Source organism: Lonchura striata, chromosome 29 (assembly GCF_050655825.1).
Source record: "Lonchura striata isolate lonStrDom1 chromosome 29, ASM5065582v1, whole genome shotgun sequence".
In the NCBI taxonomy this organism is placed as follows: Eukaryota; Metazoa; Chordata; class Aves; order Passeriformes; family Estrildidae; genus Lonchura; species Lonchura striata.
Genome location: NC_140731.1, coordinates 3,375,280 through 3,390,039, shown reverse-complemented (window position 1 = coordinate 3,390,039; position 14,760 = coordinate 3,375,280). Strand labels below are relative to the sequence as shown.

General features: G+C 69.8%; 2 protein-coding genes across 5 annotated transcripts; both read right to left on the bottom strand.

Annotated features, from left to right (window-relative positions):
• Positions 1-523: 523 nt before the first annotated feature.
• On the bottom strand, positions 524-6,424 carry NR4A1 (nuclear receptor subfamily 4 group A member 1). 3 transcript variants are annotated; one of them, XM_085563035.1, is made up of 7 exons: positions 6,176-6,424; positions 3,186-3,997; positions 2,817-2,946; positions 2,554-2,705; positions 1,975-2,171; positions 1,721-1,899; positions 524-1,630 (listed from the first exon to the last, which is right to left on the bottom strand). In XM_085563035.1, exons 2-7 carry the CDS (start codon positions 3,993-3,995, stop codon positions 1,374-1,376), a joined length of 1,725 nt encoding a protein of 574 aa, XP_085419161.1. In that variant the 5' UTR covers positions 3,996-3,997; positions 6,176-6,424; the 3' UTR covers positions 524-1,373. The 3 variants fall into 3 exon arrangements, with proteins under 3 accessions (XP_085419161.1, XP_021403945.1, XP_085419160.1); XM_021548270.4 differs by having other exon boundaries at positions 1,975-2,177; positions 6,176-6,298; XM_085563034.1 differs by having other exon boundaries at positions 524-1,899; positions 1,975-2,177; positions 6,176-6,298.
• Positions 6,425-9,395: 2,971 nt separating this feature from the next.
• TAMALIN (trafficking regulator and scaffold protein tamalin) lies at positions 9,396-13,560 on the bottom strand. Of its 2 annotated transcripts, none has more exons than XM_021548280.4 (8): positions 13,391-13,560; positions 11,606-11,655; positions 11,162-11,216; positions 10,731-10,833; positions 10,549-10,642; positions 10,411-10,477; positions 10,262-10,328; positions 9,396-10,180 (listed from the first exon to the last, which is right to left on the bottom strand). In XM_021548280.4, exons 1-8 carry the CDS (start codon positions 13,532-13,534, stop codon positions 9,756-9,758), a joined length of 1,005 nt encoding a protein of 334 aa, XP_021403955.4. In that variant the 5' UTR covers positions 13,535-13,560; the 3' UTR covers positions 9,396-9,755. The 2 variants fall into 2 exon arrangements, with proteins under 2 accessions (XP_021403955.4, XP_085419165.1); XM_085563039.1 differs by having other exon boundaries at positions 10,411-10,444.
• Positions 13,561-14,760: the final 1,200 nt, after the last annotated feature.

Genomic DNA, 14,760 nt, shown 5'->3' with positions numbered 1-14,760 from the left:
CGTTGGCATCCCGGCTGTCGCCGGCACCGGAGCCCCGGCTGTCCCGGGCGTTGGCATCCCGGCTGTCGCCGGCGTTGGCATCCCGGCTGTCGCCGGCTCCGGTGCCCCAGCTGTCCCCACGTCCACCGGCCCGGCTGTCCCCAGCTCCAGCATCCCGGCTCCGGAGCTCCAGCTGTCCCCAGCTCCATCGCCCCGGCTGTCCCAGCTCCAGCGTCTTGTTTTTTTCCAGCCCAAGTGTCCCAGCTTCCCCCAGCTCTGACATCTCCACTGTCCCGAGCCCCGGCTGTCACCAGCTCCGGTCCCCAGCTCTAACTGTCCCCAGTCCGGCTGTCCCCAGCTCCCGTGTCCTGTTTGCTCCCTCCGGCTCTCCCCCTCCGCGGTGTTCTGGCTGCCCCCAGCTCCAGAATCCCGTTTTTCCCCGTCTCCATCCTTCCAGCTGTCCCCAGCCCCGCTGCTCTGTCCCCCCTTCCCAATCCCCAAATATTCACTAAAGGGGAACACAAGGGACAAAGCTCCCGCCCAGTGCCTCTCACTGTACGTACAAGTTTATATACAGAAAACGGCCAAAAAGGGGGAAACCCAGAAAAATATATATAAAGGGGAAGGGGCCGAGGTTGAGGGGGCCGGAGCCACCCCCCGCCCGCGCCCCCCACTCTGTACAGGACCCAGCCGGCGCTATTTACATCAGGGGCGTTTTTACAGGGGAAGGGGGCACCGCGCCGGCGATGCCCCCGGGGAAAGACGACGCCAGGGCTGCTGCGAGGCTGCACCCTGGGCCGTGAAGGCACATGGGGCACCCCCAAGGGTGCCCCCAAGAAGACTCAGGCATCTGAGGAGGGACCCAGATATCCTGGGAGTGATCCAGAGGGGAACCCAGGCATCCCGGGAGTGATGCAGGGGTGGTCCCAGGCATTCCAGGAGCGAGCCAGGAGTGCCCAGGGGGTCCCAGGCATCCTGTGGATGACCCGGGGGGGGGTTTTCCAGGCATTCTAGGGGTGATCCAGGGGTATACATAAAGGCTTGGGAATGGCCCAGGGGGTCCCAGGTGTCCCAGAGGTCATTCAGGAATCCACAGGGATGTCCCGGGCATCCCAGGACTGATCCAGGAGTGACCAGGGCAGGTTCCAGGCATCCTGGGAGCGATCTAGGGATGCCCAGGTGGTTTCTGGGCATTATGGGGGTCACCCATAGGGTGGGAACATCCCAGGGCTGATCTAGGGTACCCAGGGGATGTTCCAGGCATCCCAGGGGTGACCCAGGGGTGCCCAGGGGGTTCCCGGGCATCCTTGGACTGAACCAGGGTTGCCCAGGGCGGGTCCCAGATGTCCCCAGGCAGGTCAGGAGCTCACGGCAGCCCCTTCCTTGCCTGGGACTCAAAAAGGCAGAGTGTCCATGAAGATCTTGTCAACGATGGGTGGCGGCGGCACCAGATCCTCCAGCTTGAGGTAGAAAATGCGCTGGAGGCCCTGGGTGCAGAGGCTGCGCAGCTCGGGCAGCTTCCCCAGCAGCTTGGAGAGGCAGCTGGAGCGGCCGGGCTCGGCGCCTGCTGCCGCCACGTGGTCCTTGAGGCAGCCCACGATGCGGTTCTGCAGCTCCTCCACCCGCTTGGGCTCCTTCAGGCCGTGCCGGTCTGGGGGGACACACAGGCTGTGGGACCGCGGGGACAGACACCGGCTGCGGGTGGGGATGGGCTGGGCCCGGAGCTGGGTTTGGGTCTCACCTGTGATGATGACGAGGGCGGCGAGGCAGGAGAAGGAGGGGACGTCGACGCTCATGCGGTGCAGGCTCTGGGAGAACTCGAGGATGGCGTCGATCCACTCCCCGAAGCCGCGCACGCACTGCTGCCGGTGCAGCACGACGCCGTTGCAGAAGATGAGTTTCCCTTCCTCCGGCTTGGAGCTGGCAGCACAAAGCCGGGCGTCACCCCTGGGCACGGCTCGGGTTCCCCCTGCTCCGCGCTGCCCCGGGGCTCACCGGTATGCCAGGCGCAGGATGAAGAGCTCCAGGAAGGCCGACTCCAGCAGGAGGTCCTGGTCGTCCTTGGGCAGCTCGGTGAAGCCCTGGATCTTCTCGGCCCACTTGCGGATGACGTCCATGGAGCCGGTGAGCAGGTCATAGAACTGCTGCACATCCACCGAGTCCTCCTTCTCAAACGGGCACGGGGCTGACTCCTGGAACTGGGACAGGATGAGTCAGTAATTGGGTGATGGGTCAGGATTGGGAGAGGATGGGTCAGGATTGGGATGGGGATGGATCAGGAATTGGGATGGGGATGGGTCAGGAATTGGGATGGGATGGGTCAGGAATTGGGATGGTCAGGACCTGGGACAGAGGTGGATCAGGAATTGGGATGGGGGTGGGTCAGGACCTAGGATGGGAACAAGTCAGGAACTGCTGGGCTAACAACAGGGATGAGTTTGAATCAGGAACTGGGACGGGGACAGGATCAGGATTGGGATGGGGATGGATGAGGAACTGGGATGGGGATGGGTCAGGACCCAGCCCCAGCCCTGGCACGGCCCTGGGCGGGGCATGGAGTGGCACCAGCCCTACCTTGGAGTAGTCGAGCTTGGTGGCACTGGGGATGGAGTCAATGTGTGCCCGCACCAGCGAGGTGATGAGGCTGACCGGGGACGTGTCCGGCGGCTGCTTGGGCTTGGAGGGGAGCCGGCCCCGCCGCCCCTTCAGGCTGTCGGTCCGGACCACTGCGGTTGGAACTTGCAGTGAGTGTGTGCCCTCAGTGCAGCCAGAGAGGCTGCAGAGAGGGGACTCCCCGCTCCTGCTGGGTGCCCCCACCCGGGACGGGACCCTGCTACCTTCTTTGACCATGCCGACGGCCAGGCACTTCTGGAAGCGGCAGAACTGGCAGCGGTTCCTGCGCCGCTTGTCCACAGGGCAGTCCTTGTTGGCCAGGCAGATGTACTTGGCATTCTTCTGCACTGTGCGCTGCGGGTGGGGAAGGAGCGGCCGAGCTCAGCCCGGGGCGCTGAGCTCCGAACAAAAGCCCTTCTGTCCTCCCCTGCCTCCCTCTCCAGCCCAGCATCCGGCTCCATGTCCGTGGGGAGGGCTCGGCGGCCGTGCTCCCTGCCCTGCCCCTCCCCGGGACACCCCGCAGCATCCTCCTGCCGCCGCAAAGCACTGTGGGAGTATCCCGGCGGCAGCCACGGCCCGGGGGTTCCCCTTACCTTGAAGAAGCCCTTGCAGCCCTCGCAGGTGCGCACGCCGTAGTGCTGGCAGGACGCGTTGTCCCCGCAGACGGCGCAGCGGCCCTCGCCCGCCCCGGGGCTGCGCACCTTGCTGGGCGCCAGCGCCGGCCCCTCCAGCAGCGCCGCGGCGGGGGCCAGGGGCAGCCCCCCGAAACCCCTGGCAGGCCCCTGGGCCGGGGGGAAGGCGTCCGTGTCCAGCAGCCGCGGGTCCACGCGGGGCGAGGCGCCAAGCTGCCCCTTCAGGGCGGCAGGGGACCCACCGGGGCTGGGGGCCGGGGGGCCGAAGGCGAAGAAAGGCGGCTGCGACCCCCCGCCCTTGGCCGGCTCGGCCCAGGGCTGCCCACCCTCGTAGTTCGGCAGCGGCGAGTACGGCCCGAAGGAGCCCTCCCAGCCCGGCGCCTGCGGGGGCTGGAAGCCCGGCGTGGCGGGCGAGGGGATGGAGCAGGGGCTCCCGTAGCAGTCCGAGCCGCTGGAGGACAGGGTCTCGTCCGGCTGCCCCCCGAAGGCGCTGGGGTAGCAGCCGTACACCTGGAAGTCCTCCAGCTTGAAGGCGGCGGCGGCGGCGGCGCTGGACTGGCCGCTCGCCGGCAGCTGGTAGAGGAAGGCGTCGAACTCGCCGGCGTAGCCCTCCATGAAGGTGCTGAAGCTGGGCAGGGCGGGGGCGGCCGCCAGGTCGGCTCCGGCCACTTCCATGGGGAATCGGCCGCCCTCGGGGCTCAGCAGCTCGGCCGGGCAGCGCTCGCAGGGGCCGGCGCCCGTGGTGCTGCACTGCGCCTGGATGCAGGGCATCTCTGCGGGGAGAGAGGGGCGTCAGCGGCGCCCCGACACCGCCCCCCGGCATCCAGGCAGAGGATGGAGACACGGTGGGGAGCGTGGGATGCTCCCCTCGTGCTGGAATTGCACCTCTATAGCCACTGGCTGCGTGGTGGCGGCCACCGCTGTCCCTGAGAAAGGTCACGGCACAGCCAATGGGTGCAAAGGACATTCCCCAAAACGCTGGCTTAGCAAAAGCCCCCGAAAGGGAAGGAGGGAGGAATGTGGCCAGCAGATTCCCAAGCCCTAGGGCTGGCCAAGGGAGCCAGAGTTGGGGCTGAACTGGGTTCTGGGGATCTCACTTCCCCCGTAACCCCTTTTGGGGCTTTTTGGGAAAATTGGTGCAGGCAGCCCTCCAGGTGAGGGGGAGAGGAGCCCACCCTCAGTCCCTGGAGCCCCCCGGGGCTGTGCGTGGAGCTGGTGGGACATAAGACAAGCGGAGTCCTGTGTCCAGCTGAAAGCCAAGCCAGAAGTGACCCCAATGGCAAGACGATAATGTAATTCATCTCGCAGACCTTTAAAGGTCACGCTGCACTGGCCCCCGGCCACGTCCTGGCACGGCCCTGCTGCCAGAGCCCCCGGATTCCCCCAGCCAAATCTGGGCAGCTCTCTCGGGCACCAAGAAAGCCGACACCCGCCAGGAGCTGGGTTTAAAAATATCCAGCGTGGGTCCAGCTCTGGTACCCACGGGATGGCACCAGCCCCCAGCCCCCTGCTGGTGGTCGCAGTGGAGTTTGTGCGTGTCCAGCTGGGTTCAGAGGGAACAGTGACCCCCCAGCTGCCTTCTGTCCCTGAATGAAGCCGAGGGGACTGTGCTGGGCACACGCCCTGGGGGACACGGTCTGTGCCAGTGGGAGTTTTCCTTGCCTGCATGAAAACCCTGGCAAATGCAATGCCTCGACCCTTCCCGTGCTCCCGGTTGTTTGAAGGTTTTGGCTCTCACCCGCTCGCTGAGAGCATTTGGGGTCCCTTCTGCCCTGTCCCCCCCAAGGGACCGGGCACAGATTCCCGCAGCAGCCTCGGCGCTGCCCACGGCCGGGCTCTGTCTGCAGATTCCTGGTTTGGGAGCGCGGGGCAGCCGCCCGTGCCCAGCCCCGGGGCTGCCGCCTGCACGGGCGGGTGGCAGCCGCTGGCACCGGGCCCCGGGCCGCGGGCGGGCGAGAGCAGCCGGTGGCACCGGGGGCGGCTCACGCTGCCCACGGCCCTGCCGGCACCTGCTGCCCGGTAATGCCGCAGCGGCTGCTGCCAGGCCCGCGGGGGCAGCGGGGGGTTTGCCCGCACGGGGCTGGCTGCGGGCACATCCCTGCTCGCAGTGCCCGGCGCTGCCCGCGTGCTCCTGCCTGCCCCGCTGCTGCCCTCTCCGGTTCCGTGACCGCTCTGCTCGGGGATCCCGGGGTGATGCCCGGTGTGGGGTGGCTCTGCCCCTGAGACGGGGCTTTCCTGCATCTGCAGCTGGCCCCGGTTAGGCTGCCGTGATGGGGGAACCAGCCCCCGCTCCCGCATGGCCCAACTAGCGGCTCCCGGTCCTGCGCAGCTCCTCACGGAGGAGAGGGTGGTGCCGGGCTCTTCCCGGGACCCCCGGCACCGGGACCTCTCGCTCTGCCAACTCCCGCCGGCTGCGGGATTCCCGGGTTTTCCCGGTGCTACCGGTGCCGCTGGGACGCCCGATCCCGTGCACCTCCCAGCGCCACGCGGGACGCCCGACTCGGCTCCTCCCGGTGTCACCGGATACCCACAAGGGGCAATCCCGCATAGCGCACGCAGCCCGGTCCCTTCCACCGGGACCCCCGACTCTCCCCGGTGGCACCGGGAGTCCCTTCCACCGCGTCCTTCGGACACGCGAGCCCCGGCTCCACGGGGACGCGCGACCCGGTTGCCCGGGGCGCTACTGGGACACCCGACCACATCCATCCACTTTGCAGGACGCCCACCGCCCTGAGCCGCCGGTGCCACCGGGATGCCCGACCCGGATCCTCTTGGCGCCACCTGCCACGCCCGATCTGAACCCCTCCGGTGCCGCCCCGGACAACGGCTCCTACTCCCCCGGTGCCACCGGGACACCCCACGCCGCTGCGCTCAGCCCGCCCCCGCTGCCAGCACGACCCCCTGCCCCCGGTGCCCCCCACCCGCTCCCCGCATCCCGGTGCCGCCCGTACCCGGGTGCCGGCGCGGCGGCGCTCCGGTTCCTGCTCCTGCCACCGCCGCTCCGCGGGCTCCGCCGGGCTCCGGCCCCGCCACTACTTTCTCTTAAGCGCTCGGTGACGCGCGGGGCGGCGCGGGGCCGGTGACGCACGGGGGGGGCGGCCCCGGCGGGGGCGCGGCCGTGACGCACGCGGGGTTCCATTGACGCACCCGCGGCCCCGGCTAAAAATACCCCCGCGGCCCCGGCTAAAAATAGCCCGGGCGCCCCTCGCTTCCCCACATATCCCCCCGGGGCACCGGGGGCCGCCGGCGGGGGGAGGGAGGCCCCGGTGTCAGGGGTATCCCCGGTGTCCTCGCAGCCGGTGGCTCCTCGGTATGCACGGTGTCTCCTCGCTGCTGCGAACCCGGGGCTGGCGTCCCCCGCTGCCTCTAGCCCCGGCGCTCTCTCGCTGCCGGTATTTCCGGTGTCCCCTCCTTGCTGGTACTCCGCTGCGCCCACCCTCGGTGCCCCCTCGGTGCTGGCATCATTTTAGTGCCCAGCCTCGGTAGGCTCTCGGTGTCGGTATCCCCGGTGTCCCTTCGTTGCCGGTACCACCATTCTCGGTGCCCTCGAGGCGCCAGGATCTCTGGTGCCATTATCCCCGGTGTCCCCTCGGTGTTGGCATCCCCGGAGCCCCCTCGGTGCCGGTATCTTCACTGCCCCATTCCCGGTGTCCCCCCGCCGCCGTTCTCCCCGGTGATCTCCCGTACCCCCGGTGCCGCTATGCCCAGTGCCCATGCGGGTATCTCCGGTGCTCAGCGGCGCCGGTACCCCCGGGCTCCTCCCGCTCGGTGCCGGGTGCGGGGGGAGTGCCGCGGGGTCCCGCCCCCGCCCGGTCCCCGCGGGGAGCCCCTGGCCGGGGCGATGGAAAGAGCGGCGGCTGCTGGCGGGCGCCGGCGCCGGGAACAGCGCCCGCGGGCTGGAAAGATGAGCTCAGCCGGTGCGGAGCCGGCCCGGGCCCGCGGGAGGGCGGACGGTGAGCGGAAGGGACCCACAAGCCCGCAGCACCCTCCGGTGCCACGCCGGTACCCCCTCAGTACCCTCCGGTACCATCCCGGTACCCTCCGGTACGGCTCCAGCACCTCCCGCGATACCCTCCAGTACCATCCCGGTACCCTCCGGTACGACTCCAGCACCTCCCGCGATACCCTCCGGTAGCACCGCGGAGCTTCTGAGCCGCTACCCTCCGATACTACCCCGGTACTCCCTTGGGATCTCCTGCTACCGACCCGGTACACGTCGGTACCGGCTCCGTCCCGTCCCTCGCCGTACCCGCCGGTTTCCATTCCCAGGGACAAACCGGGGGTCTGGGGGCACCCGGCCCGCCGTGCCCGGGCTGGAAGCGCCCCCGGGGGTGACAGCTCCCCCGTTAGTGCCCCTGCAGCGGCAGCGGCCCCGGTACGGTTCCACCGCGGGGCCGGGCCGGTGCCCCGGTGTCCCGGCAGCCGCTGCCGGCATCGGGGGTGCTGCCGGGACCTCCGGTACCGGGACCCTGCATGGCCTCACGAAATCCCCGGCCCCGTGAGCAGCAGCCGGGGCGGGGGCAGCCCGGCACCAGAGGGGTCCGGAGGTGGCGGCACGGGGGTACCGGAGGTGGCGGCCCGGGACCGGGAGCCGTTCCCTCGCTCCGGCGCCGCTTCTGGCTGTCGCCCGCCCCCGACGGGATTCCGTGACATCACACCTGCCCGCTGACGTCACACCGGTCACTGACGTCTTGGGGATCCCGCGGCACCACCGGGGCCGCCCCCAGAGGGATCCCCCGGGCCCGGCGGGACCTGCCGAGGGGCAGGGCCGGTGCCAGCCCGGGGATTCGGCCACGAGTCCTCGGGACACGTCAGACAGGAGGGTCGCAGAGCTGCCGGGGGTCCCAAAGCCACCGGGGGTCGCAGCCCCCCGCATCCCTGGCTTGGTGGCGGCGGTACCGGAGGCAGGAGGGTGGCAGCGGCAGCCCCCGCAGCCGGGATTAGCTGTACCCCGGGAGAGGTCGCGGGCACCGCGATGGCTTCGGGGGAGGAAACCCGAGCCCAGCCACCCTGGCAAGGCCACGGGGGTGCAGCGGGGGGACCCCTGTTCACAGCAGCCCCAGGGATCCCCCCTGACACCCAGGTGGGGACACGGGGACAGGATGACCGCCAGGCAGCCCCAGGGTGGGCGCTGGGATTTGCAGGGTGCCCGTGCCCGGGCGCTGATCAGCCGGGGCTCACGGCTACCCCTGGCTCCCTGCCCCGGGCCTATCTTTATCGGTAATGACAGGCGGCTCCGGGGCGTTCCCGGTCTGTACCCCGCAGCCTCGGCTCAGCCGGTGCCACGCGTGACCCCGGTGTCCCACGGCCATCTGCCCATTCCCGGGCGCACGCAGCCCCAGGTCGGGGCTATAAAAAGCTCAGCGTGGGGTGGCAGCTGCCACGGGGGGTGCCGTGGTGACTCTGACGGGAACGGGATGCTCCGACCCGGGCAGCACGCGGGAGGACACCGGGAGCCGCCGGGGCTGCGGGGCCAGACCATAAATGTCCAGCACGGAGCTGCCCTGGAACGGGGACAAGGCAGGAGAGTGTGGGGGAGCCAGCTGAGCCCCCACCCCCCGCTCCACGGCACGCACAGACACCCGCAGTTCTCACCCCCAGACCTCCAGAGGCTCTCCCGGGGGGGACGGGGAGGGCAAGGGGAGAATTGGGGTCCCCAGACATGCAACAGCCCGGCCAAAGGGGGAAACTGAGGCAGAGCAGAGGGCTGGGGGCTCTCGGTGCTCCACGGAGCGCCTGTGCAAGGGAACCGGTGCTGCAGCAGTCCCCCAGCTCCGGGGGTGCTTTGTGTCCCCCAGCTCCTCTGCACGCCGCTTCAGTGGCTCTGGGGGACACTGAGGCAGGTCGGGGGGACCCCACCAGTGCCCGTCCTGCGTGGGCACCGTGTCCCCCGCGGGCGGAAGGGCTCGGGGCGGGAGCCGCTTCCCGCCGGCTGCCGGAGGAAACGGGGCAGGAAGGGCCTGGCTTGGCCGGGGCCCCGCAGCGCCGGGACGTGGGGACGGCACCGGGACGTGGGGACGGCACCGGGGGCTGCGGCAGGCGGGGGGACACGGGGGGTCCCCGGGAGCTCGCTCACGGCCAAGGTGACAGCAGCTGGTCACCCCCAGCCCACCCTGCCCGTCCTGGTCCCCACGGGGGGCTCTGTCCCCTCTCATCACAGCCACACACCGCTGCAAATCCTCTCTGTATTGGCGAGCACCGGCGTGGTACAACAGCCCGGGGGGGCAGGGGTGGGACCCCCCCAGCCCCCCCAGCCTGGGGAGTGCGGGGCTACCCCGGTGCTCCCCTCCGGGGAGGGAGGCGCCGTTCCCGAGAACGGAGCCGCTTCGGGAGGCTCCTCACGTCTGTCCCTCGGTGTCGCGTCCGTCCCTCGGCGTCACCATCCCCACGGGCCGGGGTCGGAGGGGCCAAATCAGAACCCCCCCGGGGCCAACCCAAACCTCCTTCTGCAGCCCCCAGGGATGGGGGCCGGGGGAATGAAGCCCCTCGCAATAAATAAATAAATAGTCCTGGGGGGCCGGGCGGGGGGGGCTAGAGGTGACTCTCCTCCTCCTCCAGCGCCCGGTTGAGACCCGGGATGAACTTGAGCAGCCGCCGGCGGAAGCTGCTGTGCCGGCTCTTGCGGGGGGCGGCCGCTCCTTCCCCGGGGTCCCCGGCCCGGGCCCAAAGCCTCCCCGCAGCCCCCGGGCCCCCCGCACACTTGAGGCTGGCGCTGCGGGCCAGGGCAGGTCGGGGGCGCGGCGGGGGCGGCGCGGGACCCCCGCTGTCCTCATCCTTGTCCCTGTCGCCATCCTTGTCCCCGTCCAGGGAGCTGGAAGAGGCGAAGACGCAGGTCTGGTAGAGGGAATCATCGCTGCCGCTGGCCCGGGAGGAGCCCCCCGGCAGTCCCTCCCCCTGCAGGCACCAGCGGATGGACTCCAGCGTGTCGTAGATGCTGGGGTCCTTGGCCACCACACCTGATGGGGGACACGGGGGTGTCAGGGAGGGCGGCTGGTGCCCCAAAATCCTCCCCCGCCAGCCCCCTGGTCCCCGCTCACCCCGCACCAGCCGCTGCTCCTGCACCATCAGCGAGCGAAACTCCCCCCACTTCTCGTAGAGGGTTTGCTGCGGGGAGGGTGAGGGGGTGAGGACCCTGGCGAGGGGGTCCCCAGCCCCTCCTCGTGACCCCCTGCCAGCCCCTGCCCACCTTCAGGTACTGCAGCCGGGCCTCCAGCTCGGCCCTGCGGATGGAGGTGCCATAGAGCGTGTCGAGCCTGTGGGTCAGCAGCCGTCAGCCGTGGGGGGCTGCAGCCACCCGGGCCTCCCCTGCGCCCCCCAAGCTCACCGGAGAACGTTGCCCGAGCTCTTGATGATCTCCACGATCTCCCGATGCCGGATGCCCTCCACGTTCAGCCCGTTCACGCCCGTGATGGTGTCCCCTGGAGCCCAGGGCGAACAGGGGGTTCAGGGGGGCTGCTCCCCGCTGCCAGAGCCCCCCACCCCAGCTCCCCCCCAGGATGATCTCACCAGCCTTGAGCCCCGCGGCCTCAGCCGGGCTCCCGTCGTGCACGCGGCACACGAAGGTGAACATCTCCACGCTGTTCCTGTCCTGGTGGTGCAGCCCGTAGGTCTGGAACAGGGGGGGGTCTGCTCAGGGTCACGGGGGCACCCCGACCCCCAGGAAGCCCCCGGGAGCAGCCACGGGGCAGCAGGGCAGTGTTGCATTGCTGCTGGGTGAGCGGGGCAGCCCCGCAGCCCCTGGCACGGGGGGGGCCCTGCCCTGATGGCTGCACCCCGGGTGCCCCCCCAGCTCGGTAAGGCAGCGACTCCGTCACCGCTAAAAATAACCCCCAGCTCAGAGAGAACTTAAAAATACCCTCGATGCAAAGCGAGGTGCGGGTTGGAAGGGCGGGGAGCAGGGCATGGCACGGCCAGGCTCAGCTCGGCTCAGCACCCACCTGGATCTCGAAGCCGAAGGACTCCTCTGCCTTCTTCTCCAGCGTCACCACCCTCCTGGGGGACACAGGGATCAGGGGCAGGGCAGAGCCCCAGCACACCCAAACCTGCCCGTGCAAACCTCAGGCTCTTCTCAAAACGCTGCTCTGGCGTCCCCAAGCACCTCTGCCTGAGAGGGGATTCACCCCTCCTGCCCCCAGGGATGAGACCCTCCCCCCAAATTTGCCTTGGCCAGAATCGTGGGGGTGCCAGGCAGGATGCCCACAGGGTCTGGAGTGCCTGAGCCCACCAGGGAGCTGTGACCCCATAAACTTCTGTCACCTCCCCCATAAACCCCCTTAATTTCCAGCCCTCCCGGGCTATCCAGAGTGGAACAATGTCCCAGGGCCAAGCTCCAAGCTCTGGGACAGGGACCCCAGCCCCACTCCTGTGTCCCCTGTCCCTACCTGTGCTCCTCTGGCGACTGGCTCGGGGATGCCCACTTGAACCCTGTGTCCTGCGGGAAAGGAAGAGCCATCAGCCCGAGGGGACACCCGAGGGGACATCCCTCACCTCCTCCAGGGCCAGCCACGCCGCCGGGTCCCAGCGGGACAGCACCAAACCCCGGGGCAGCACCGTGCCAAGCCGGCACCCAACCAGCAGCCGGGTGCCCCCCGGGCATAACGGGGCTTTGATCGGGGCTCAAAGGCACCCTCAGAGCTGCCCCGTGCTCGCCCCACGCTTTGACGTCAGCCGCGCCGCACCCACCCCACGCCACGCTCCGAGGGGCCCCGGCACAGAGGGGCCCTGTTGTGGTCACAAAGTCGGGATTTTTGTGCAAAATCCACCCCCCCCACCCGGCCCAGACAATGTCGCTGTTGTGGCAGGCGCAGAGGCGTGGGCGGGCGGAGGGACTGGCAGGGCAAGACAGGACCCTCACCGCAGGGCAGGAGGTGACAGGGCTGTCCCCAAATGCCCCTCGGTGGCTGCTGGGCTCTGGCAGCTGCAGCGCATTCAGGCAGTGCCACCGTGAGTTGCCCCTCGAGAGTGGCACATGGCACGTCCTGGTGGCAGCCGGGTGCCACACGGGTGTCACCAGAGAGTGAGCGACCTCCCCAAATGCATCCACGGGCGCAAAACCACCAGGACTGGGTGTGTTCACCAAAGGGAAAGTCGTTGCCTGTCACGCTGGGCCCCACGCCACCACAGTGACGGGAAGGTGACACGGGACCCTCAGGGACGTTTCTGGTGGTGGCCTTGGCTGGTGAGCATTGGCCAGGCCACCGCGCGTCTCTGTGGCAGGGCAGGGGGAGGCCACTTCTGCTCCGGATGTCGGCTCCGCTCTCGCTTCCCCACGGCGCTCAGGAAGCAGCCCGGGGCCGGGGGGAGCCGCAGGGCGGTGTCGGTCCCGGCGTCACCACCGGGGAGTTTTTCCAGGGGCCCCGTGTTCCACCGAGCCAGACCCGGAGTTTTTCCAGGGGCCCCGTGTTCCACCGAGCCAGACCCGGAGTTTTTCCAGGGGCCCCGTGTTCCACCGAGCCAGACGCGGGGTACTCTGTGAGCCGGGCTTACCGCCCCTAAATCAGACCCCGGGGGAGCCGGTGGCCGATCCCTTGTCCTGATCACCGGACAGAGCCCGGGGGATCGTGGGGTCACGCCTGTCCCAGGGACAGAGCCACCAGCAGCGGGGTGGGGGTCCGGCCCTGCGCCCCGAAACTGCCGGGCAGGACATGGAGAGGGACCAGGACAGGATTTGGGGCTTGGGGGACACCGGGAAGGGGCACAGGGAGGACACTGCAGGGAACGTGGGGAGGGCCCCGAACATGACGCGGGGCTTGGGGGGAAACCAGGGTGGGGTACAGGGATGATACCGGGGCAGCACCGGGCAGGATCCGGGACGGGATGTGACGCCTGGGGGGACAACACGGAGCAAGCGGGACGGGGACAGCGGGAAGATGCTGCGGAAGGATGGGACGGGGGTGAGGAGATGCTGGGGCAGGACAAGAGGAAGGGGCGGCCACCGGGACAAGATCGGGACGAGGACGCGAGGAAAGCTTGGGCGGGCCCCCGGCGCAGGAGAAGAGCCCAGGAGGAGACACCGGAGCAAACCCAGCGGCCGGGCGGGACGGGGACACGGCGCAGCCCCGCTCCTGCCGCAGTTCCGTTACCGCCCGCGGCACCCCTTCCCCCTCCGGTCCCGGTGCACAACCGGGAGCACCGGGGCGGCTCCCCCGCTCGCCCCGCAACCCTACCTTGCGCACGCGGGGCAGGGTCCCGCCGGCCGCCGCCAGCGCTCGGTACAGCTCGGCGGGCCCGGGGCTCTCCGGGGCCACCGCCGGTGCCGCATCGTCGCTCGGCCGGAGCCGCCGCCGCCGCCGCCGCCGCCGCAGGGTCATGGCCGGGCCGGGCCGGGCCGTGCGCCGCTATATGGCCCCGGGGGGCGGGGGCAGCGCGGGGCGCGCCCCTCTCGGAGCCGAGCCCACCCACCGGGGCGTTAAACGCGGCTTCGGACACAGACCACGCCCGGTGTCCGGCGGTGCCGGCGGCGCTCCGGGCCCGGGCACCGAGTCGGGACCACGGGGAGGCCAGGGGGATCCGGTGTGAGGGTCCTGCTCGGGGACCCCGTGGAGAACCAGGGGGATCCGGTGGGATCCAGGGGGACCCCATGTGTGAGGGTCCTGCTCGGGGACCCCATGGAGAACTAGTGGGGGGGATCCGGTGTGAGGGTCCTGCTCGGGGACCCCATGGAGAACTAGTGGGGGGGATCCGGTGTGAGGGTCCTGCTTGGGGACCCCGTGGAGAACCAGAGGGATCCGGTGTGAGGGTCCTGCTCGGGGACCCCATGGAGAACCAGTGGGGGGGATCCGGTGTGAGGGTCCTGCTCGGGGACCCCATGGAGAACCAGTGGGGGGGATCCGGTGTGAGGGTCCTGCTTGGGGACCCCGTGGAGGTCTGGGGTGGGGTCTGGTGTGAGGGTCCTGCTCGGGGACCCCATGGAGAACCAGATTGATCCGGTGTGAGGGTCCTGCCTGGGGACCCCGTGGATGTCCAGGGGGAATCCGGTGTGAGGGTCCTGCTCGGGGACCCCCTGGAGGTCCCACACAGGGGCCCCTTGGGTGGGGTCCAGCAGGATGGAACAATTTGGGTTCCTGCTTAGGGATGCCGTGGGGGTCCAGGGGGGAGATTCCACCTGGGGTCCTGCTCGGTGACCCTCTGGGGATCCACAGGGGGGTCCGGTGTGGGGGTCCTGCTCAGGGATCCCGTGGGGTTCAGCGTGGGGGTCCAGTGTGGGGGCCCTTCACGAAGTTCTGCACAGGGAGTGCAGCGTGGGGGGGGTCTGGAAGGAGGGTCCTGCGTGGGCGCATCCTCACCCGTAGGACACCCCGGGGCTCAGCGTGGAGTTCTGGGCGCTTCTCGGGGCAGTAGGACCTGGGGGAGGCGGGATCCTGAGGGTGCAGGGTGGGATGCTGCTGGGAATGTCACGGGAGGCACCGTGGGGTGCCGAGGAGAGTTCCCAGGGGTCACCCCAGGGATGATTTGGGGAGAAAGCCGCGAGTTTTTCCGGGAGCAGAAGCAATGCCGCGCTCCGCTGCTCCCGGACAGCCGCCAAAGCCGCATTTGG